Below are 23,753 nucleotides of genomic sequence, written 5' to 3' on the forward strand. Positions count from 1 at the left end.
GATCGTAGGCCAGGTGCTGTGGCTCTCGCCTGTAATCCCAGCACTTTCGGAGGCCGAGGCGGGTGGATCACGAGGTCGGGAGTTCAAGACCAGCCTGGCCAACATGGTGAACTCTCGTCTCTACTAAAAATACAAAAATCAGCTGGGCCTGGTGGCGGGTGCCTGTAATCCCAGCTACTTGGGAGGCTGAGGCAGGAGAATTGCATGAAACCAAAAGGCAAAGGTTGCAGTGAGCCAAGATCGCGCCACTGGGCAACAAGAGTGAAACTCTGTCTCAAAAAAAAAAGAAAAGAGACAGTGATTCTAAGAAAAAGAATTCTAATTCTTCCCCGGTTGATTTGGACAACTGTGACTTATCCTTCAGGATCGAATGCCCATTTACAAAAATAAAGAGGGGGTGGGGGTGCAGGGAGTGGAGTGGGAGATGACGAAAAGGGGTGAAAACATGTCTGCAAAATCCTGTGGGTTCCCCTGTGCAGGAGTCAGGGGCTCAATGGTTTTCTTGCACTTTCTCAGGCAGGAAATGTTCCTGGGTCACACTCCTCACTGTTAGGCAGTGGCTGGACACAGCACCTACCCCCAAAGGCAATCAGTATTTTCTAGCGACACGGAAGGAAGGTGGACGTTGGGAGCCACGGTGGGTATGTCCACGGGACCGGTACGTACCATGGTCTGAGAGAGGCTCTGAACAAACTCAGCAAGCGAGGAGTTCTTCAATACTTTGAACACAGTGTATTTCACTTTTTCTTCATCGTACATGTCATTTCCTTGGTGGCCACAAAACTGGTCCTCTGCGACTATCTGAAAATATGTATGAAAACACAGAAAAGACTTGACAACTGACAAAAGATGAGTCCACACTGAACACATTTAAACACTGAAATGCTGAAAACTCATTTTTTGTTCCAAAGAAACTTCTTCAGAAGACCAATGAAGAAAAACCACATAAAATGACCAAAACCTAAATCAGGTATTTATTTAGAAAAGGAGGCTGTGGGCAGGGCCCGGTGGCTCATGCCTGTAATCTCGGCACTTTGGGAGGCCGAGGCGGGAGGATCACCTGAGGTCAGGAGTTCCGAGACCAGCCTGACCAACATGGAGAAACCCTGTCTCTACTAAAAATACAAAATTAGCTGGGTGTGGTGGCACATGCCTGTAATCCCAGCTACTAGGAAGGCTGAGGCAGGAGAATCACTTGAATCCGGGAGGCAGAGGTTGAGGTGAGCAGAGATCGCGCCACTGCACTCAAGCCTGGGCAACAAGAGTGAAACTCTGTCTCAAAAAAAAAAAAAAAGAAAAGAAAAGGAAAAAGAAAAGGAGACTGTGTTTCACTGCAATAACTTAACTCACCTATAAATTGGACCTAGCTAGACAGCCAACAGTGAGATGACCTCCTCCCTTTCTCCAACCCCCTCAGTACTTTTTGAAGCAACCTGACGTGCACTTAATCACTACTCTGTCTGGTGGCCTGACTTCTGACAACCAAGTCTTTACTCCTGAACGGGCTCTGCCTGCCACCAACAGGGCCAGGTGTTACAAATACTCAGGCAGCTGCCCAGGGCAGCCCAAGGCACAACAGTCCCGGTTTGTGTATCAGGAACTACTCTGGGACTGTGACCAAGCTCAGGAGAGCATGTGGAGCAGCTTCTCTCTGGGCAGCTGCCCTGCTGTGCAGTGACCCAAGGGTCCCAGAAGAGTGGGGACTGACCTGCACTTGCGTACAGAGATGGAAGCCCTGCTGTATGGTGACCCGGGAGTCCCAGAGGGGTGGGGGCTGACCTGCACTTGTGTATAGAGATGGGTGCCTGGCTGCATGGTGACCCAGGAGTCCCAGAAGGGCGGGGGCTGACCTGCACTTGCATATAGAGATGGGCTTCCTGCCGCTCCTTCCGCTTCTGAGCCTCGATCCTTTTCTCTTCTTGTAATCGCTCCACCAACTGCTGAGGAATATCATGGTCGGTGACCGCCTGTAAAACTTCACCTGCAGGACAAAGGCATCCTCTTTGACCCCTGCAGATGGACTTTCCCCTCTTAGAAGCTCCCGATTCTAGGTCATCATTAATAAAATAATCTATTAGGCCGGCGTGGTGGCTTACGCCTGTAATCCCAGCACTTTGAGAGGCTGAGGCGGGCCAATCACGATGTCAGGAAATCAAAACCATCTTGGCTAACGTGGTGAAACCCCATCTCTACTACTAAAAAATAAAATAAAATAAAATACAAAAAAATTAGCCAGGCGTGGTGGCAGACGCCTGTAGTCCCAGCAACTTGGGAGGCTGAGGCAGGAGAGTGGCGAGAACCCGGGAGGTGGAGCTTGCAGTGAGCCGAGATCGCGCCACTGCACTCCAGCCTGGGCAAGAGCAAGACTCCGTCTCAAAAAAATAAAATCAAATCAAATAAAATAATCTATTAACATGAAATTACTTGGTACCATGAGTCTGCATCGAAACGCGCAAGCCCAACCCTGCTCATTTCTGGGCTGCTGTGAATACAGTGGAATAAGCATAAAATGTGTTTGGACAGAAAAGGATATTGGGGATTCATGGTACAAATGTCCAAGTCCACCACAGTAAAGAACAGAACAAAAGTGAACACTACTCACTCAGTTTTGATTCCCTGATATAGACTAACATGTAAGCATTAGTGCAGTGTCGAACAGACAGGTCGTCATCGTGACCCCCATAATTGTGCTCAATTGCTTCCTCTTTAGTACACCTTGACACCACGTCATCATCAAATTTACACCACTGCAAGGAAAACAACACACATCAGCAGCGATCAAGCACTGTGACAAGTACCCAACACTAGAAGGCAGCGTTGTTCTAAAATGTGTGAACTTCTAGGTATGCCCCTAGTTGAAAAAATATCCATGTGTGTACTTATACAGGCACACAATCTCACGGTGTGCTAGGCAGGCAGCGCCTCAGGCATCCGCTCATACAATTCACCAGGACCTTCGCAGTCCCCATTCAACATTCTGTGGGCACTGCTACCATTCACCCAATGGCAATTTTTATAATCTACTCAAATAGCCCATTTGCCACTTACATTCAATCTACTGACACTACCAACTCTTTACAGAATTAAAAAGGCCATACTGAGCACACCAAACGAGAGTTCAAATTTTATCCTTTAGTTATAAAATTAAATGAGCTGTTTTATCCTATCCCATGGCATTTTATGGAAGCAAGTTAAGGGCCAGACTGAAGTCAACATAGCATGTTCCTAACAGTTATCTTCCCATCTGCGTTGTGGATGCAGCCATATTAAACAGTGACGAACGCTGCTGTTACAGGCACTCTTCACTGTTCTCTCGTGCTGTCGGGTCCCTCCACCAAATCCCCTTGGCAGGAGCTGGGTGCTGGCCCTGTGGTCTTGGGGGTAGATTCTAAGACCCTCATCTGCCAAATGAGTATGGCGCCCTCTACAAAAGAGTGGTGGTGAAGACTGCATGAGATCCCCATGAGAGGAAACAAGATAGGACCAGGGGGCACGCAGAGGGACATGCGACCAGCCAGCCTCCCCGACTGGGCCCACGGCATGGGTAATTATCCCACGAGCATTCAGAAGAAAATATAAGTGTCTCATATGACATATAAGGGATTCTGTAGGGCCCAACATTGATTACTAACAAAGAGAAGCACAAATGCTAATTTACTATTTACCTTCAAATCTCAGCAATTAAATGGATAGGAAAACAGCATTTAGCAGCCAGAGAAGACACAGATCAGTTAGGGGTCCCTGACAAGGTTCCGAGTAGGAACCAGAACAGGCTGAAGCAGAGCTTCAGTGTTAACTTTCCGATGAGCTTGCATTCAGCCCTGGGTCCCACCACTTACTTTGCCATCCCCTTTGGGGTTTAGATAAACCACATAATGTCCACCATGATTATCTCCACTATGAACCAGGACTGCATGAAGAATATAATTTGCAGGGTCCTTAGGATCTGTTTTTTGCAAAAATTCATCAAGTGGTAACTGCTCGGGGAATTCAAACCTATTAGAAAACATTTTAAAAGAAATTCAGTATTAATTTACACAAAAAATATCACACTTTACAGTAAGTAAGGCCATTTAATGTACTGGCTCATCTTTAATAGGATAAGCATGAATTGCCTTGGGAAGGCCTATGAAGTACATAACGTAATCCGTACTTAATAGAAATAACTATTCCTAGTCAACATAAATATACACTATGAATAATTTAGGGTGGGGGAATTCCAAATATATCAAGAAATGATTCTGAAGGTCGAGAGGTTAAGACTACTAAGGATATCTGCAAACTGAGAAACATGAAAAATCAAATTCAGAAAGACATGTAAAAATATTTCCCACTCTGAATATTGACTTAGTTTTAATATTCTACAGACATCCTGAAATTGACTTAGTTTTAACTGGCTCTACAAATTTTGATTTACTTCACCAAATTTCACCATCAGTGTTGCAAAATTAACAGAGGCAGGAAGGCAAGTTAGACGGGTGGGGGCTGGTCTCAAGCACAGCATGCACCCGGCCTGCGAAGCAGCCACCACTCTGCTCACAGCCCCTGCGGCCTTCAGGAATGGTGGCCTCAAGTTGCCAAACCTTCTGATTCCTAAACGATGCCCAAATCTGAACATTTATGTGAAATCTCACAATTTAAAAAATGTTTGCCACTGGCTCCAACAAAAATAAAAACAAAGTGAGGATCCAAAGAAACATACCAACAGGTTGGAATTGGTCTGAAGGCTGCCAGTTTGTGATTTCTGGCTGAGACAGTTTCTGACCACGGTAAAGACTGTGAATGGGTGACCAAAGGCTCAGCTGGTGGCAAGTAAAGTGATTTGATTACACTCTCCCTTAAACCTGAAGGCTGAATGACCAACCTATATTCCATACAAAGCTGGTGCTCAAACTAATCAGGATAAAAATACTGTATTCTAAATCAGATAAGGTAGTGCACATTGTCACTCCTGCATCTAGTATTTTAACAACCTAGAAAACTACTTGTGGCCGGGTGTGGTGGTTCACGCCAGTAATCCCAGCACTTTGGGAGGCTGAGGCCGGCAGATCACTTGAGACCAGCCTGGCCAGCATAGTGAAACCCTGTCTCTACTAAAAATACAAAAATTAGCCAGGTACTTGGAAGGCTGAGGCAGGAGAATAGCTTGAGCCCGGCAGTTCAAGGCTGCAGTGAGCCATGATCATGCCACTGCACTCCAGCCTGGGCGACACAGCAAGACTGTGTCTCAAAAACATAATAAAACAAAGTAAATAAAAATAAAATAACTACTTGTAACTGGCATACAAACAACTACTTTAGCATTCTTGAAAACTCTAGCACATTCTAAAAGTTGACGCCAACTGAGAGACAACAAAATATTGGAAAATCCTATTTAAACGAATACACTAAAAGTCCCCTCTGAAATAACATTTATAATCGGTCAAAATTAAATTTATTAGAAATCCTGTGAATGCAAGAGCTGTGAAGCAGAAACAGCCCCATCCTTGTGGACTTAAATCAGCCATAGCTGAGAGCAGGGCTGGGACTGGGCAAAGCATCCTGAGAGGGGAAATGGACTCGGCAGAGGTTGACCTCTGAAACTTGACATAAAATCATTCCTTTAACACTGCGGCTCTTGGGACACAGAGGTAGAAGGAAAATCTAAATAAATCAGACGTGGGACTGAAAATATAAAGACTGAGGAAAGCACTGAGACTAACCCCCTAGACCAGCATGATGATGAAATCTTAACTTTATATCCCACTATAGATTACCTATCATTGATCTTGATATTTTGGTCCGTCTGAGGGTCATACATAAATCTCATCAGTTGTAGATGTAACACTGGTGGCAATGTTAGGAATTTCACACCTTTCTCTGCTTCCTAAACATTGAAAAACAAATGCAAATGTAGTTAGCCTCTACTTACTCCTGGAAGCAATGAAAGCAACAGCGGTTCAGCAAGACTGGAACATGTCTGGGGACTCTGGAGACAAAGGCAGGGAAGTTTAGGTGTCCATTTAGGGCATCTTTGAAATGTTTTCTTTAGGTCTGTTTATGGGTCTCTTTGTTTATTAAAATAATGCTGCACCAGCACTAACTGTGAGAGATTCTCTTACCTTGGATTATATTCTAACTCGATGCCCAGCAATCAGGGAAGAAATGGTTAAGAAAATTTAGACAGTCATTTGCTGCTGTGTTATACAGTCATTAAACACTGTGCAAATTATGGAGACCCACAGAAAAATCATTAAATGGAAAATCAGAAAACTCTGGTTACAATTACCCAAGATTAGGTATGCTTATGAAATGCCCAAACAGAACAAGCAGCAATGAACACAGTGATGGGTCGGCAGGATTATAAGCTTCCTTTCCTTGGGCTCTTTGATGTTTGCATAAGAACCCATATATCACAGGGCACGCCCTTAGGGCTTATGGTTCAATCCCACTTCTAAGAAAATGTTCTGATTCAGTGTCAGCAAGGCCCTTCCCCAGATGACTGCCGGACTCTGTGGGACAGGACACCCCAGCTTCTCAACAAGCCTTCTATGGGGACACCGGACTCTAAGCTCTTGCCCTGCTCTATCACTGCTCCATCTTGGCCAGCTCTTTGTTCCTCAGTAAAATCAGGCTTTGCCTATCTCGACCACGGCCAGGCGGTCAGGGGCCCTCACTGCATGTCTGACTCACAGCTCTATTTCCAATGCAGACCTTCCTTCTGGCTGGAAATCCACCTGCCCAGCAGCCAGCGAGAGACCTGGAGGAACTGGGGACCATGACAAGGCACACCCATATGCCAAGGTTCTTTGGTGTACACGAGCTCATTTAAGAAGACAGAGCTATCTCAGGAAAGACAAAAACAGACCTCAGAACCCCACTCCACAGTGGGGAAGGGCCTGTTTTTAATACAGTCTGAAAGATAAAAGGATTCTGTCTCCACTACTGTCCACTGAGCCTTTGACTCAAATACATATTGCTCAACCAGACCCTAAAACATCCAGAATAGAGAACAATAATTCTCGTGAACAGACCAGAATATTTCTTCATCACACCAAGCTGCCAAAGTTCTCATTAAAAAGCAACTTTCTGGATGAGCGAGTGGCTCACGCCTGTAATCCCAGCACTTTGGGAGGCCGAGGCAGGCGGATCACAAGGTCAGGGGTTCGAGACCAGCCTGGCCAATATGGTGAAACCCCATCTCTACTAAAAATACAAAAATTAGTTGGGCATAGTGGCGGGCGCCTGTAGTCCCAGCTACTTGGGAGGCTGAGGTAGAAGAATCACTTGAACCTGGGAGGCAGAGGTTGCAGTGAGTCGAGATCGCGCCACTGCACTCTAGCCCGGGGAACAGAGCGAGTCTCCGTCTCAAAAAAAAAAAGCAACTTTCTGATCTATACCTCAGTCCCTCAGTTCAACTGGACTGACCTAGCAGAAGAGTACATTTGGAGCTGACAGCTGACTACAAAATGGGTACACAGGCACCATGAACTATACATTGGCAGGCTTTGTAAGCACAGGCCAGACTGACATTTTTAATTATAAATTAGTTGAGTCAATGAGTCAAGGTTATAAGATTACAAAACAGACCCTGGATCACTGGATCCATGAGGACACTGCAGATCCAACAGACCAGCCAGACCAGCAGCCAGGAACAGCCCATTTCCCTTCATCCAAGCAGGGGCTGGCCACCTGGTTGCCCACCATGCTCACTGCTCTGTCAGATGCCCAGAAACCTGGGGGACACAACCCTAGAGAACACACTACTCATTCTAAAGTTGTGATCCTCAGAAAACTAAATTCATTAAAAATACATTTAAAAATAAAGCAACACAACCTAAACACAGTCCAACTTACTAAGAAATCCCACTTGTGACCAGGAGAAACTGAGGGAAAACTGGAGCAGTGACACCAGTAAGGTGAGGAACGGGGAAAGGACAAGATGCCTAAAACCCCACAAGACCCTCCGGACTGCTGGATGTGCTTCTACAGGATAACCCAGCTGCACTCCCATCTCCCAACATCCCCCTCTCCCTCCCCATTCGATTATCCAAGAAACAGAATCCTTGTATACTCTAAATACCAGAAACACAGGAAAAGGCACAAGCAATTTTTTATTTAGCAATTAAAAGAATTGAAAATAAAGAAGAAAGCTACAACAGGACACGAGCATAAAACACTCAATTTACCTGTAAGCCATGTTCCCCAGCGTCGTATTTATTGTCCCCATCGAGCTGTTCTACTGCCACATAATCCACAAATGATTCAAATACTTTAAAGAGAGAGAGAGAAAAGTCAAGTGCTAAAGCTTCATTTATAATATAGCCAACCCAGGTATAAGTTATTTAAATCAGCATATTTAGGATTAGCAGAGAAGGTAAACAACACTAACAGTAACTCTCCCCCTGTAGCCAAGACTGTAGGTAAATGTGCTGTTAGCACCTTTGCTCATTGGCCAAAGGTCATTGGTATCTTTCTTAAGGACATTAAAATGACAATATGGAGGTAACAGTTAAGGTTTTACTGTTATTCGAACAAAGCACATACTGTAAAGCTATGATTATGAAGACAGCTTGGAATTGGGCAGTGTGGACAACCCCTTGGTCTCAAAAGCAGAGATGCACAAATGTGAATGGCTGGCTGATGTGGCAGAACGACAAGGAAAACCTTGATTTCCTCAGAGGTCAACACGGGGTGGGGTGGAAGTTGGTCCTGACATCTCCCCACCCCCACCTGTTCCAGGTGGATTGCAGATAAATGGAAAAGGCAAAATAGTAAAAGGTAACAATTTTTTAGGACATAAAAAGCAAACAAGGACACACTATTTCCCTAAAATTAAGAATGGTAACATTAAGAGTGAAAGGACGAGCCACATGCTGAGGGACAAGCTCTCAATCCAACACAGAATTGTATATCCAGAGTGTATGGAGAGCTCGTCCTGCTCCGGTCATGAAGGAAAAACGCAACTGCACAACACTGAAAACAGCGCTGTCACGCTCCAGACACATGCGGTACAGGACAGGGATCCCTGAAGGGACAAATGAGAGCCCCGTGATGGGCCCAGCTCTGCTGAAAGTTTACAGGCTGCAGCCCGGAGAAGGCAAACCCAGACAGAGCCAAGAAGTGAGAATGAGAGGAGCTCAAGGGAGCGGTAACCCGCTGGGCAGAGCAGCCTAAAGCAGAATGCTGCCCAGAAAGCGAGATCTGGGGATGTGCAGTTTCTTCCGAAGCTGTCAGTGAGAACTGATCAGTGAACTCGAGGAAATTACCTGGGGCAAGGAAAAGAACCAGCAAGAGGATGAGGATGGGGGGAACAACCTTCAGAGCTCATGACAGGCTGGGAAGTCTGTGTTCCCACCAGCCACCGTGGAAAAACCGCTGAACACCTGGGAGACTCAGCTAACAACTGAAAGGATGTGGAGACAGGTTATCCCTCAAGTAAAACCTGTTCTCCCACCTAGCAAGGCTTAAAAACAAGCCTCAAAGGAAGCAAATGACTTACAAGTCACTTATCTGTGCATAAGAGCAAAGGTTAGGAATATCTAACACCCAGCAAGATAAAAACCACCATGCCTGCTGTTCAATAAAAAAGTTACCAAGCATGTGAACCAGTGCAGTGGCTCAGTGGCTCACGCCTGTAATCCCAGCACTTTGGGAGGCCGAGGCACGTGGATCGCCTGAGGTCAGGAGTTCGAGACCACCCTGGCCAACATGGTGAAACCCCATCTCTACTAAAAATGCAAAAATTAGCTGGGTGTGGTGGTGGGCACCTGTAATCCCAGCTACTCAGGAGGCTGAAAGGAGAATTGCTTGAACCCAGGAGACAAAGGTTGTAGTGAGCTGAGGCTGCACGACTGCACTCCAGCCGGGGCGACAGAGTGAGACTCCATGTCAAAAAAAAAAAAGAAAGAAAGAAAAAAGAAAATAAACATTACCAAGCATGCAAAGACGCTGAAACCACCACCCATGATGAAGACAACAATCCTTCAGTAGAAACAGATGCAGAAATCTCAGAGATGACAGAATTAGTAGACAAGAGCATTATCAACTATACTTAAGTCCAAAGGAGAAGAAAGCAAAAGCATACTAAGAAGAGACACAGGGCTGGGCACGGTCCCAGCACTTCGGGAGGCCAAGGCGGGCAGACTGCTTGAGCACAGGACCTCCGAGACTAGCCTGGCCTAACACAGCAAGACCTGGTCTCCAAATAATTATAATTAATTGATAAATACATAGAAAAAAAAAGAAGAGATAAAGATTTTCATTTTTAAAAAATCCAAGTCAAACTTCTAAAAATAAAAAAATTTTTTTAAAGTTTGAAAATGAAACACCATGGATGGGATTCACAGAGAACTAGACACTGCAGGCAATTAGTGAAGATCAAGACAGAGCAACAGAAACCGCAGCACAAAACCCAGAGAAAGGAGACTAGGACATCTGGAGGCTGGGGGTAACCTCAGGCAGCCAGAATCAAACAACTGAAAACCAGTGAGAAGGAAAAAACCTTAAAAGCACATGGGGGGCCGGGCACGGTGGCTCACACCTGTAATCCCAAAATCTTGGGAGGCCAAGGTGGGCAGATCACTTGAGGTCAGGAACTCGAGACCAGCCTGGCCAACATGGTGAAACCCCATCTCTACTGAAAATACAAAAATTAGCTGGGCATGGTGGTGCATGCCTCTAATCCCAGCTACTTGTGAGCCTGAGGCAGGAGAATCACTTGAGCCCAGGAGGTGGAGGTTGCAGTGAGCCGAGATCGCACCACTGCACTCCAGCCTGGGCAAGAGCGAGACTCCCTCTCAAAGAGAGGAGAGAAGAGGGAAGACAGGAGAGAAGAGAAGTGAAGCGAAGCGAAGCATATGCGGGCTTGGGGCACAGAAACAGATGAACAGAAAGAGTAAGGACACTACAGCCCACTTCTCAGAAATGAGGCGAGCAAGAAGACGGTGGAACGTCTAACAGACCGAAGGAAGGAACCTGCCAACCTAGAAGTCCACACCGAGTTAAAATGTTTTTCACAACTGCAGATGAAATAAAATCTTTCTAGGCATGCAAGGTGAAAAAACTCATCTCAGCCGACCTGCACTAAATGATTCCTAACGAGAATCCATATCCAAATTAAAAACGGAGGAGCATTGCAAGCTGTAAATATGCGGGTCAACATAAAGCACTTCCCCTCCTCACTCTTTTTATTTTATTTTACTTTCTTGAGAGAGGTACTTGCTCTGTTGCCCAGGCTGGAGTGCAGTGGCACAATCATGGCTCGCTGCAGACTTGAACTCCAGGGCTCAAGCTATCCTCCCACCTCAGCCTCAAGTAGCTGGGACTACAGGTGCATGCCACCACGCCCAGCTAATTTTTGTATTTTTTGTAGAGATGGAGTCTCACTATGTTGTCCAGGCTGGCCTCAAACTCCTGGGTTCAAGCAATCCTCCCGACTCAGCCTCCCAAAGTGCTGAAATTACAGGCATGAGCGACCACACCCATCCTCCCCCTTATTTTAAATATTTCTTTAAAAGAATGACTATAACTCAGTTAAGGAAAAAGAAAAGAAGAAGCCAATACTAAAATTGTTAAAGTATTTAAACAAATATTTTATAAAGGAAGACATCCAAATTGCCAATAAGCATTTGAAAAGGTAAGAACAACCTCACTGATCTTCGAGGAAATACAAACTAAAATGCAGATAGCACTATACTCCCACCAAAATCTTTCAAAGTCTGGCAACTGACAGCTCCAGTGTGGGTGTGGAGCAACTGCAACTCTGACACCTTGCTGATGACTGTGAAATTGATAAACCACTTTGGGAATCTTGCTAACTTTATCCATCAAGCTGAACATATGCACACCCTACAGGCCAGTAATCCTCCCTCTTCCTCCAAATGCAAACAGGCATTAAGAATGGTCGATCTGCCTTATGCCTAACCACCTCAAATGGAGACCAACCCAAATATCAATCAAAAGAAGAAAGATTTCAAAATTTTTGTGGTATATTCTCAAAATGGAATATTATAAAGCAACAAAAATGATCAAACTATGACTACTCCCAGCGTGGATGTAGCTCATGAATGTGCTGAGCAAAAGGAATCAGACACAGGCTGGACATGGCAGCTCATGTCTAATTCCAGTGCTTTGGGAGCCCAAGGCAGGAAGGTTGCTTAAACCCAGGAGTTCAAGACCAGCCTGAGCAACAAAGTAAGACCCCATCTCTTAACCAAAAAAAAAAAAAAAAAATTAGCTGGGTGTGGTGGCACACGCCTGTGTTCCCAGCCACTGGGGAAGCTGAAGCAGGAGGATCGCCTGAGTCCTGGAGTTCGAGGCTGCAGTGAGCTATGGTTGCACCCCAGCCTGTAGAGCACATGAAGACCCTATCTCAAAAAACAACAGCAAAATAAACAAACAAATACATCCTACTACAAGGTTCTATTTAAACAGACACCTAAAACATGCAAAGTTAACCCAGGGTGTTAGAAGTCCACGTGGTGGTTTCCTGTGAGGAGAGGGAGGTGGTGGCTGGGAAGGGCTGTGGGAGTGCTGGCCAACACTAGAGCTGGGTGGAGGTGACAAGCCTGTGTTCACCCAGTGAGCTGTTTGCTGAAGATCTGAGCCATTCTCTCTGTTTAGACTATTTAAAAAAAATCACTTGTGTAAATGAAACATTAAAACACAATAGAAATCATCAAAAGATCATGCCATTAGATACACACAACACTTACTATTTTTCTTTCCTTTGATACTTAGCTGGATATCATAATAATCTTCTCTTCTATCAGACCGATAGTCTACTTCTTTACACTGGATATAGGACTGCAAATAAGGAAAGTAAAAGTGGTTTAACTAGTAATAGTCAAAAAATTCACATTCTAAAACCTTTAAAAATCATCTTTTAGAACTGGTAGCCACATACCACCATTTTGCCGCGGAATAATTTGGGTATGGTGCCCTCTACACAGGTGCCTTTCATCTTATTTTCCACATTATCGAGCAACTGAAAAAGAATGTTTTGGCTTTAAAAAAACTTTTTTGTACTTAGTAATATATACAGTAATTTTATAATTGACTAGAAATATCAATGTTCAAAGAAGTTGTAGACTATAAAAATATGACCTCTGGCATGCAATTATCAAAAACATACAAAATCTTTTTTCTTGGTTGGATTTTTACAAACATCTCTACATGCAACAGTTGAGGTTAACCTTTTATACAGCCTTTGGAATAAATTAGTAATCTGTAGTGCCTTTAGAAGCATTTTTATATTTTTTACCTCTGTGGAAAAGCATGTAAAATTGTTCACTAAACTTAACTCGTAATGGTCCACACCAAGAGATTAATGAGGTTGAGCCTGTCAACAGGATTGACTGGTTTGTCCATGGATATTTAATGAACTGGATTCAATCCAGCTAGTGCTGCAAAAAAGAAAACACACCTTGCCCAGCCAATCACCTTGAACAGCCATTTCATGTTGTGTGTGTGTGCTTCTGTGTCTTTTATCACAACTCGAAGAATGAGGATTTGCTAGTGATTAGTGATGGCGCGGGGAGAGTAATCACCGCATGCTGAGGTTTGCTCAATGAGAACCTCGCTGCACAGGAGGGGTCTGGACACTGGAGTAAGAACAGAAGTCACCACTCTACAGTGACTAAGGACCAACGGGACAGCCAACAAAGCCAGTCTTTGGTTTCTGGATTAATAACTCATGTATATATACCAATTTAACAAATTAAAAGCCTACTGCCTGCTAGTATTAAAATTCAAGCTTCCTCACTTCACCTTCAAATCCCTATTCAAGTAATTCTTACCAGCCTTTAAAACTAGACAGGTGCTGCCTTTTTGTAGCCTAAGTCTGATCCTAAACAAAGATGGGCATTTTCTGAATTGGGTCTGAGGTTTTACTTGGTAATAACTTCTGACCATGCTTCAAAATATTCATTGTAAGAAATATACAAGTATTGCTTGAAACTTACCACTCGACAAAGCTCCTGAACATCATGTTGCATGAAGCTATCTAAAGTTTCCCACCTTTCAAAGATAAAACAAACAACTCCATTTAAACGCTCAACTTTCAAATGAGCAAATTAAAAGTACCTTAGATTGAAAACCTAAACTGGATAATCAGCTATTATTCTCAAATTCCTTTTCTGTGAAGATTATTTTTGGGAGTCATAATTCAAAGATAGATTTACTGCTAGGGAAGTGGTGTTTCCAAGAAAATGTAATAAATCTGAAAGCAGTACAGGTTCTTGTGCTGAAAAGTAAAAACCTTAAGCGGTGAATTCTTTCTCAAGCAAAATTCTACAACAAAGTGTCTATTTCCAAAGAGATAAAACAAAATACAATGATAAAAGCACTGACACGATTAAATGCTCAAGCCTCCCTAAATTAAGTGCCTACAGTATGCTCTACTAACTTTTCTATTCTCTACTCACTTGTCCTAAAAAAAAAAAAAAAAAGAGGAAGCAGAATGGCAAAGGCAGATGTCTAATACATACCCAAATGACTTTGTTAACTTTTTTGTTCCTACAGGTTTATCACTGTGCTGTAATTCATAGAACACTCTTTGTAATGCTAAAGGGACGCTTTTAGACGAATCATCCCCCTCGGTTGGCATCATGTACACAGCCTGAAAGAATTAATTAAGAAACAAGAATTTTTACTCTGAGAAGATGCAGGGGAATTTAAAGAACAGTAAGAATTTAATCTTCATGTTTAAAAAAATCATTTCTAATAACACAATGGTTAAGGTTGTTGTTAGGGCTTTTAACGATCCCCAAATTGGTGAGAAAGTTTACAAAATCATGAACGTCTTTAGGGATACTGGAAAACATAAGAATGCAAAAATTAATTTTGAAAATCACCACCCACGTGACACGAAGTCTCACTCTGTTGCCCAGGCTGAAGTGCAGTGGCGCGATCTCAGCTCACTACAACCTCCGCCGCCTGGGTTCAAGCAATTCTCCTGCCTCAGCCTCCCGAGTAGCTGGAATTACAGGCACGCACCACCATGCCAGGCTAATTTCTGAATTTTCAGGAAAGACGGGGTTTCGCCATTTTGGCCAGACTGGACTGAAACTCCTGACCTCAGGGGATCTGCCCACCTTGGCCTCCCAAAGTGCTGGGATTATAGGCGAGAGCCACCGCGCCCAGCCTCACCCATATGTTCTTGATAAAAAGATAATACAGAAAGAAGTAAACAAAAAACAAAATCACCCCCCAGAGAACTACTTTTATTTCCTACTTATTGGAGCACCATTTCTTTTTTTGTTTTGTTTTGTTTTGTTTTGAGACGGAGTCTTGCTCTGTCACCCAGGCTGGAATGCAGTGGGGTGATCTTGGCTCACTGCAATCTCCGCCTCCCGGGTCCACGCCATTCTCCTGCCTCGGCCTCCCCAGTAGCTGGGACTACAGGTGCACGCCGCCATGCCCAGATAATTTTTTTGTATTTTTACTAGAGATGGGGTTTCACCATGTTAGCCAGGATGGTCTCGATCTGCTGACCTCATGATCCGCCCGCCTCGGCCTCCCAAAGTGCTGGAATTACAGGCATGAGCCACTGCACCCAGCCATGGAGCACCATTTCTTAACTTACCATTACTTGTGAACCAAAGATTTGATTAAAAACTTAAATGTGACTAGAATTACCCATACTGAGCTGTCCCTGGGATATATCACGACAACTTGTCTGGGTGGCTGTGCAAACATGCTTTGAAGGCTGACAAGCCAGCCAGCTCCCTGCCCACCCCACAACCAGGAGTGCCGATCTCCTGTACTGCTTCATAATAATCACAAGTAACTCTCAAAATAGAACTGACTCATCTATATTAGATTTAATGTATGTCTATTCTTTTTGTTAAAATTTTCAATAAAAGTAAGTTGCATTGACTTTTCAACTCAGTTTTTATATAAAACTTTGCAAATGTTGCTGTTAATGGATTATATGATTGTTTTTCTAAATACCTTCACAAGGTGATTTCTAACACAATTTTAAGTCCGTAAAATTAGGTCATGGCTGGGCATGGTGGCTCACGCCTATAATCTGAGCCCCTTCGGAAGCTGAGGCAGGTGGATAGCTTGGGGTCAGGAGTTCGAGACCAGCCTGGACAACATGGTGAAACCCCGCCTCTACTAAAATATAAAAATTAGCTGGCCGTGGTGGTGGGTGCCTCTAATCCCAGCTACTCAGGAGGCTGAGGCCAGAGAATCACTTGAACCCAGGAGACAGAGGCTGCAGTGAGCCAAGGTCACACCATTGCACTCCAGCCTGGGCGACAGAGCAAGACTCCATCTCAATAAAGAAAAAGGTTGGCGGCGGTAACTCTGAATCACTGAGGCAGGTTACAAAGTAGGTGTCCCAGCACTGGGGAATGAAAACGCAGCATGAACTAGCAGCCATCTAAGGAGACAGGGCCAGGGGAGGGAGACGGCATGTCTGTTGAGAGGACTTTGCTCTGATATACCTGAGAGGAAAGGGTGGGCGGAAGGCTGCAGGAGAGGAACACTATCCATTTACCTTTCGTAGCTGATTCGTGAAAAATAACGTCTGTAGCAGGCTGTTCATGTAACAAGTCGCTCCCTGATTCTTTAAGCCGACGTAGCCTGTGTGCTTCTTTGAATCCCACCTGAAAGATCAGTTCAAGGTTGAGGGGATCTTGCAGATACCCCATTGCTCCTGCAGTGTGTGTGAAGCAATCTGACTCAAGGTCAGCCTTAAGGAAACCGAGGCCAGGAACACTTATCACACAGCATCCTTCGATGGTCATCGATTCCCTTCTGCTTGCCCCAGTGTGTGAACTGATGCAAATGCAACCCCCACATTCGCACAGCCCTCGAAGCACCTGCCTGCTGACAGTGGCACTCCTGTCACTGATCAAGCCCAGCACCAACGGACACTTAACGGAGACCTGCATGCTCATACCCAACATGCCTCACAGTAGAGTTTGGTTACATAATTACACTTATCACACGCAAGGTCAGCACAACATGGAAAAAGCTGAAACTCATCTTTTCTGTAGACACACACACAAGAAGAAACAGGAGTGTGTATTCGCCAAGTTTCACCTCAGACTTCTAAACTCCCGGAGCTTTTTTCATTTTGTGATTTTGGTGGTTGTTTGGGAGCAAGATAAGATTCTCAGAAGTAACTATGTCTCGTACCTTCCCACCCCCACCCCAAGTAGTAAAAGGAAGCCACAGAGAACAGTGCCAGAAAGCAAAGCAATCCTCCCACCTCCACGCCCATCTCCCTCTGTACACAATGCCACGACCTGAACACACGACCGTCACCAAGCGGGACCAGTGCTGGGGGAGACACCTACTGCGCAGTAACATTCACCAGCACCTTGCCACTCCAGGGGTTAGCTCCCAGCCTTGGAAACACTCAAGTACACCTAACGGCCTTGTCACCCCTCTTTACTCCTCGCTCACCATGTTAGTTGTCGGTGATGCTCACCTCTTCCCCCAATCCCCACTTCCTCACACTCGGAGAGGACTTCCTCCCTGCCCTCAACAAAGTAACAACAGAGCATCTCTGCCCTGGGTATTTATGTACTGGTCTTAGCTCCTCTATGAAAGCTGAGTGTTCATTCTTTAGGAACAGAAAACCACAGCTGTCTAGTTGGCCATAATTATACAACTATGTTCCCAGGGTCTAACATATAGAAACTGCTCAATCAATCTGTTAAACGAGTGTCAAGCAGGTGTGACTCTGTGTGCCACAGGGCAAGCGCAGAGAGGAGGCTTACTGATTAAATATGTGCATCTCTATTACATGCACGCTAAAGCTTCTTTCACTGCAGCACAAAAGACATTTTTAACAGCACCCGATTAAAGAAAAACTTACGCAACTCCATGGGGAGCATCCGCCTGTACAAAGACTTCAAAGGTAACTTTGTCATCATCTATAAATCCTTTCTCAGGATCGGTCACTTCCTATAAAACATAAATAAGAATATCCAGCTTGAATAAGAACACACACTTTATTCCCAAGAGACAAATTACATTAGTGCCCTGTACTTAATAGAGATGAAAATACTTTTTTTTAAAATACATCCCAACTTCGTTGCTAACTTTAGACTGTTTCAATTTTCTTTTAACAGTGGTCTCACAACAAATACAGCAAATGCTTGGCACCTCAGAGGCATCCCAGAGGTACCCAGGGGCTCAGTGCCACAGCATGGACAGGAGAAATCTGTGCCCCTCTAAGCAGGGGAGGGGCTGGAGAATGCAATGATAAGTGACTTAGCGTAATAAGAAGTAACATTCCTAAGATTGTTCCACTGGTTACCACCTCTGCAAAAAGCAGCCAAAGTGAACTGAATGAAGTTACTGGAGTCACATGGAACCACTCAATACTATGCCTGAATCATGAAAGGACCTCAAACAGCATTATGTCTTTTAAAGGAAATTTAGCCCACTGGGAACTCCCTTTTAATGTCTGACTAAAAAGTGAGACGTGAATCCAGAAAGCTGCTAAAAACGTAAGATACGAAACTGGAGAAAACATGTTTTCAAAGACACTTGTCCAATTTAGAAAGTAAAAATCTGACTCTAAAATGAATAAAGGACTTGAAAAATCAAAAAGTTAAGGGAACAACAAGCAGTAATGCACCAATTGTTCAGACTAAATACACTGTTACTTACACTCCAGGCCATAAAATTGGAAAATCCCCAATCATTTTCTTTATGGAAGAACAAATGACTAATACGACGACTGAACGACTTTTCATCATCTCTGTAATTTATTATCTTCAGCACTGCTTGTGCATGGCAAGACCATGACCTGTTTAAAAGAATAATCTGAGCCTTAGTTGACATTATTTACCAGATGTTATACATTTTTAAAGACAGTAAACATAGCACACCAAAATTCCCATTTATGTTTTCATTGCTCTCTCCTTTCGGGTTGGGGTTAAAGGTAGGATGGAGGCATTTTTACCTTTAATAGAGAAATGGGTGTTTGGGGCTCCCCCAGTGTATTCTGTAGTAATTTCACTCATGGTTTCATTTTTTAATTCCTCAGAAGTTGAAACAAATTTTCTTTAATTGTATCTATACAATTTTGACCTCTGCTTCTACTGCTGATATAGGGGTCACCTCTCAGCGTCGCTCCTGCCCCTGCAGCCCTTCAGTGCCATGCCTCTCGAGCTCTCCTAGGATGCCCTCCAGCATATGCTGGGGAAAAACCAGCACCGGGGAGCTCTGTGGCCTTAGAGCTTGCTGTCCTGCCCCGGCATCGACGAATTCACTGATGAGGCACAAAATTACAACCACAAGAGAACTACTGTACCTGCAGTCAAGTGTGGGGTGGACCACAAAAGGGCCTCTAGATCCAGGTTCAAAAACCATACATACAGCACTTAAGCCAAAGAAAGTTAAGGTTTGCGATTAAAGTGGGGCCTTATCAATCAATGCTGCAACTGAGCCCTGAAATGGTTTGACTCTTCAGGACAAGGGTAGGACAGTGCTGTTCCCACAGCACTTTCTGCTTGCTCGGGACGCTGACACTGGGTATGGACCATTCACTACTTTTCCAAAGTGCTCTTCAGGCTAAAGTTGTCCATTAGACTAAAACAAACCTAGCCCAAATACTCATCAGATCACATCATAATGTGAACAGAAGAGGACAACTTTAACCATCCACAGGCCCTGGCTGCATCATAAAATTACCTTAAACACTAAAGAAAATGAAAGTACGGCCAGGTGTGCTGGCTCCCGCCTGTAATCCCAGCACTTTGGCAGGCCGAGACAGGCAGATCACCTGAGGTCAGGAGTTCGAGACCAGCCTGGCCAACATGGTGAAACCCCGTCTCTATGAAAAATACAAAATTAGCTGGGTGTGGTGGCACACGCCTATAGTCCCAGCTACTTGAGACGCCGAGGCAGGAGAATCGCTTGAACCTGGGAGGTGGAGGTTGTGGTGAGCCAAGATCAGGCCACTGCACTCCAGCCTGGGGACAGAGTGAGAGTCTGTAAATTTTATTCCCTGGGGGATCTGACAGAACAGCCAGAGTCAGTTCACTCTGGGGAACATGTTACTGAGGGTTCCAAAGGGCCACTCTGTGGCGTGGCAGGGAGACTAGGACAGGTGCAGTCCAAGTCAGCAGCTTCCCCTGGTTCCAACTGCAGACAGGTTGACAAAGTGGTCCGTACTCCCAGAATCAACTGGGTTTTTGATAAAGGGTGAATTAATTTTCTAATTCATCTAAATAGAAGGACCATCAAGATTTCTCAGTTTTTGGACATTTCATAATATACATGAATGTTTAAGTGTTCCTCAAGTCAGAGGGCCATGTTGTATAAATCCTTCACAAAGTATGTTTTACTTGTACTTTCTGAACAACCCGTACAAATTAGCTATCACACAATGGAAAGGATGTCTGGCTCTGACAGCTGCCATTTTCTGCTCAGACAGTTACTGACAGAGTAAGAATTAAGCCTGGTGGCTCAATGGTCAGCTAATCCAGGCCGGCCCTGATTCCATGGGCTGGTAGATTCTAACAAACTATTTTTAGTTTTTTTTACTTACAAGATAAAAATATACTTTTCTAGCTTGGATATTATACATATACCAGTGGGTTTTAAAGAGAAACACGTATTTAATCTAATTTAAAATCAAAAGGCTATGTAGAGGCAGCAAATAACTTAAGATAAAATTGCACTAGGCTAATCAAATTTGGCTTCCAGTAATGAAATACAACGATGTGGGGGTTTGTAGTTGCATCATTTAAACTGTCTTACGTGGAATCAGATTCAGCATTGCACTGGAGAAAGAATCCTACGCTTTTTTGGTGTGGTCTGTCTGGATAAAAGCGTGGCATCACCATAATCTTCCATGGCAGATTTCGCACAAAACACGGAGGGCTAAGGACCGACTCACTCAGTCTGCTGAAGCGCTCCACAGTGAACTGAAAGGTTGCCTCGGAGCGCCAACTGGTGTCTGCAAAAAAAACACATCATCAGTCACAGAGCCTGTGCATTGACCAAAAGCACTAGCATTAATCGACATGGAGTAAACTGTTCTATACATCCTGATTTAACTGCTAAAATCTAACAGTTTGAAAAAATTGCTTCCAATTTATTAAAACCCTAAGACTGAGATAACATACAGTTTCTGAATGGATTAATTCTTCTTTATGAAGTCCAAAACTCAGAGTGCTAACCATACACTTGCCATCCCTGTCGGACTGAGTTCCACATGAGAACAATGTCTACTTTACTAAAGCTCAATTCCCAAGGACCCCAGGCACCAAGTGAGTGGAGAGACCTTGGAGAGAAGGAACGACATGGCTCATATCTGTTCAAGGACAGGACTTCTGGGGGTAAAGACCACGACATGGGACTTGGGCTGACTTTACAGAGCACGGAACACACAGGCAGGACTTGAGAGCCAGGGCAACAGCCATTCCCCTGGAAGCTCAGCACTGCTCAGAGGCAAGACAATGGCTACAACAGTAGCCTAATAATAAATGGTAACCTCATTGGTTCACGATTTTTGCAAAAATACTAGCCTGGACACCCTAGGGGGAATAATTGTTTTTTTTTTTAAGAACTGGTATTTTTTCCCACATGAGTAGTATAAATTGTTAAATGATAACAAGACCAAAGGCTGATTTAAGATATTTAAGTTTCTGACAACACAGTGCCTCTTAGCAGAGGTCCAACTGAAGGTCTCCATTTAAAATTCAATCTTTCACTGATGACAGTGACTATTCATTTGCATGTGGCCATCGGTCAATCACCTTTGACAAACCCTGCAGCATCTTACTGCTTCCCAAACGACTCCTGCGAAGGCACAGTCCTCCCGCACCCACACCAATCTGTTATTGACCAATACTTTTATAAAGCATCATGAAATTGCCACAGCAAAGTCAACATGCTACACAAGCTTCTAAACGCTTCCTTTCACTTTCTGTACCTATCTTAGTCTGCACACAGCTCAATGACTGGCAGGAGTCCCAGGGCCACACCAAGGGCCAAGCTCTACAGGCAGTGCCTGGAAGGCTGTTCCCGGCTTAGAATCAGGTGCTATTTTGACATCCCTGACCACCAGGCTCCTAAGGCACAAAACGAGACTTGTAGGCTTGGGTAAAGAGTGCCTAAGAACATCCTCCCATCCTTCATCTTCAGGCCCCGAAGGCAGTCACCATGTCATCCAACAACCCTTCAGACTCCAAAGTTCACTAACAACTGAGTTCTCAGCATCAGCCACTTCTCAGGGAACAGAATTTGCTTGAAGTTTGTGACTGAGTTTGGTCTTAAGAAAACATGTCCATCAGTCCTCCTGGGAGGGTAGTATTGAAATATCAAAAGCATGTGTGATGGTAAGCACTTCTACCTTCTTTGAGACACTCTTCATCCCAAATTATTTTATTCCACATAACCCTGCTGAGTTGCTTACAGCACAGGAACTTTGGAAGGAAGAGCAGCTGAAAGAGGCGCATCTTGTCCAAAACAATTATTTATTTGAGCCTCTTCAAGTGGTATTCCCCTAATCCTTTTGAGGATAGAAGTCTACTAAAAGGCAAGAAACTTGTTTAAGATAATAACGTCTAGAATGGCGTGGTGGAATAAGTTTTGCCATGTGCTTTTAGGATCATGCAATTCACAGCTGATCAGGAGTTAAGTTCTGCAAGGTAGACAAGAGACAGATGTCAATTCCCACATTTTAGGTGAGGAAATGGAGGTTCGCTGAGGCTGTTTTACAAAGTGACAATAGAGGATTTTAATATCCAAGATTTGTCAAGACACTATGCACAGTGACCCTGACTCTGGTTTTTAAAATTCCACTCCTGGAAATTACCATAACACACACAAAATGCAGGCCTCAACAAAATGAGACTACTAGCTTGCCCGCTTTATGAAGCCCATGTATACAGAACTGCACAGAAGCAACCAAATGGAAAATCACTGCAGGACCTAAAAAGCTGAAAGAAACAAGGTTATGCCTCTTTTCCAACCCATCTATTTTATATAATTCAGCTCTTTATAGGGTTTGATTTTATGTATACAAAATCAATACATATTGTAAGTGCTTTTGGAACTTTCACCCTATACATTAAATTTTCCAAGGTATTCCTTAAACATTAAAAAGACCCAAACAATGGTGAGACTCAGAATTGAAGTTTGCACTTGGTCCACCTGCTGCCCAGCCCCGCAGAGGCCACCGCGCATCTGTCTCTGTGCCCTCGAGTGTGGCACTGCCCTGACACACAGTGGTTAGTTCACAATTAGTGCACTGCACACTCGATTTCAGCCTCACACTCAAGGCACATTTCTTAGAACAGACTTATCAAATCTGCAAGCACAAAGTTTAGATGACACTTCGGGTGTATTAAAATTTCACCTCACTTCCTGAAAACTCTTCATACTAACAGAATAATTGAAAACTTTTACTAGGCCAGGTGCGGTGGCTCACTCCCGTAATCCCAGCACTTTGGGAGGCAGAGGCGGGCGGATCACGAGGTCAGGAGATCGAGACCATCCTGGCTAACACGGTGAAACTCCATCTCTACCAAAACTACAAAAAATTAGCCGGGTGCAGAGGCTGGCGCCTGTAGTCCCAGCTACTAGGGAGGCTGAGGCAGGAGAATGGCGTGAACCCGGAAGGCGGAGCTTGCAGTGAGCTGAGATCGCGCCACTGCACTCTAGCCTGGGCGACAGAGCGAGACTCCGTCTCAAAAAAAAAAAAGAAAATTTTACTAAAAAACAAAAGGTCAGCCGGGCGCGGTGGTTCGTGCCTGTAATCCCAGCACTTTGGGAGGCAGAGGTGGGCGGATCAC

The 23,753-nt window shown here is 44.3% G+C and overlaps 1 protein-coding gene across 4 annotated transcripts in view; it reads right to left on the reverse strand.

Annotated features, from left to right (window-relative positions):
* Positions 1–23,753, reverse strand: part of USP7 (ubiquitin specific peptidase 7) — a 69,368-nt gene that overhangs the window by 9,770 nt on the left and 35,845 nt on the right. For all 4 annotated transcript variants that reach the window (XM_024349753.3, XM_016929384.3, XM_016929385.3 and 1 more), the window contains 14 exons: positions 20,713–20,911; positions 18,616–18,754; positions 17,816–17,904; positions 16,487–16,595; positions 14,469–14,599; positions 13,944–13,998; positions 12,887–12,967; positions 12,696–12,786; positions 8,169–8,251; positions 5,757–5,866; positions 3,840–3,996; positions 2,603–2,747; positions 1,851–1,981; positions 667–801 (listed from right to left, as the gene is read on the reverse strand). In XM_024349753.3, the coding sequence (XP_024205521.1) occupies positions 667–801; positions 1,851–1,981; positions 2,603–2,747; positions 3,840–3,996; positions 5,757–5,866; positions 8,169–8,251; positions 12,696–12,786; positions 12,887–12,967; positions 13,944–13,998; positions 14,469–14,599; positions 16,487–16,595; positions 17,816–17,904; positions 18,616–18,754; positions 20,713–20,911 (1,655 nt within the window). The remainder of the gene's footprint in view (positions 1–666; positions 802–1,850; positions 1,982–2,602; positions 2,748–3,839; positions 3,997–5,756; positions 5,867–8,168; positions 8,252–12,695; positions 12,787–12,886; positions 12,968–13,943; positions 13,999–14,468; positions 14,600–16,486; positions 16,596–17,815; positions 17,905–18,615; positions 18,755–20,712; positions 20,912–23,753) is intronic.

Source organism: Pan troglodytes, chromosome 18 (assembly GCF_028858775.2).
Source record: "Pan troglodytes isolate AG18354 chromosome 18, NHGRI_mPanTro3-v2.0_pri, whole genome shotgun sequence".
In the NCBI taxonomy this organism is placed as follows: Eukaryota; Metazoa; Chordata; class Mammalia; order Primates; family Hominidae; genus Pan; species Pan troglodytes.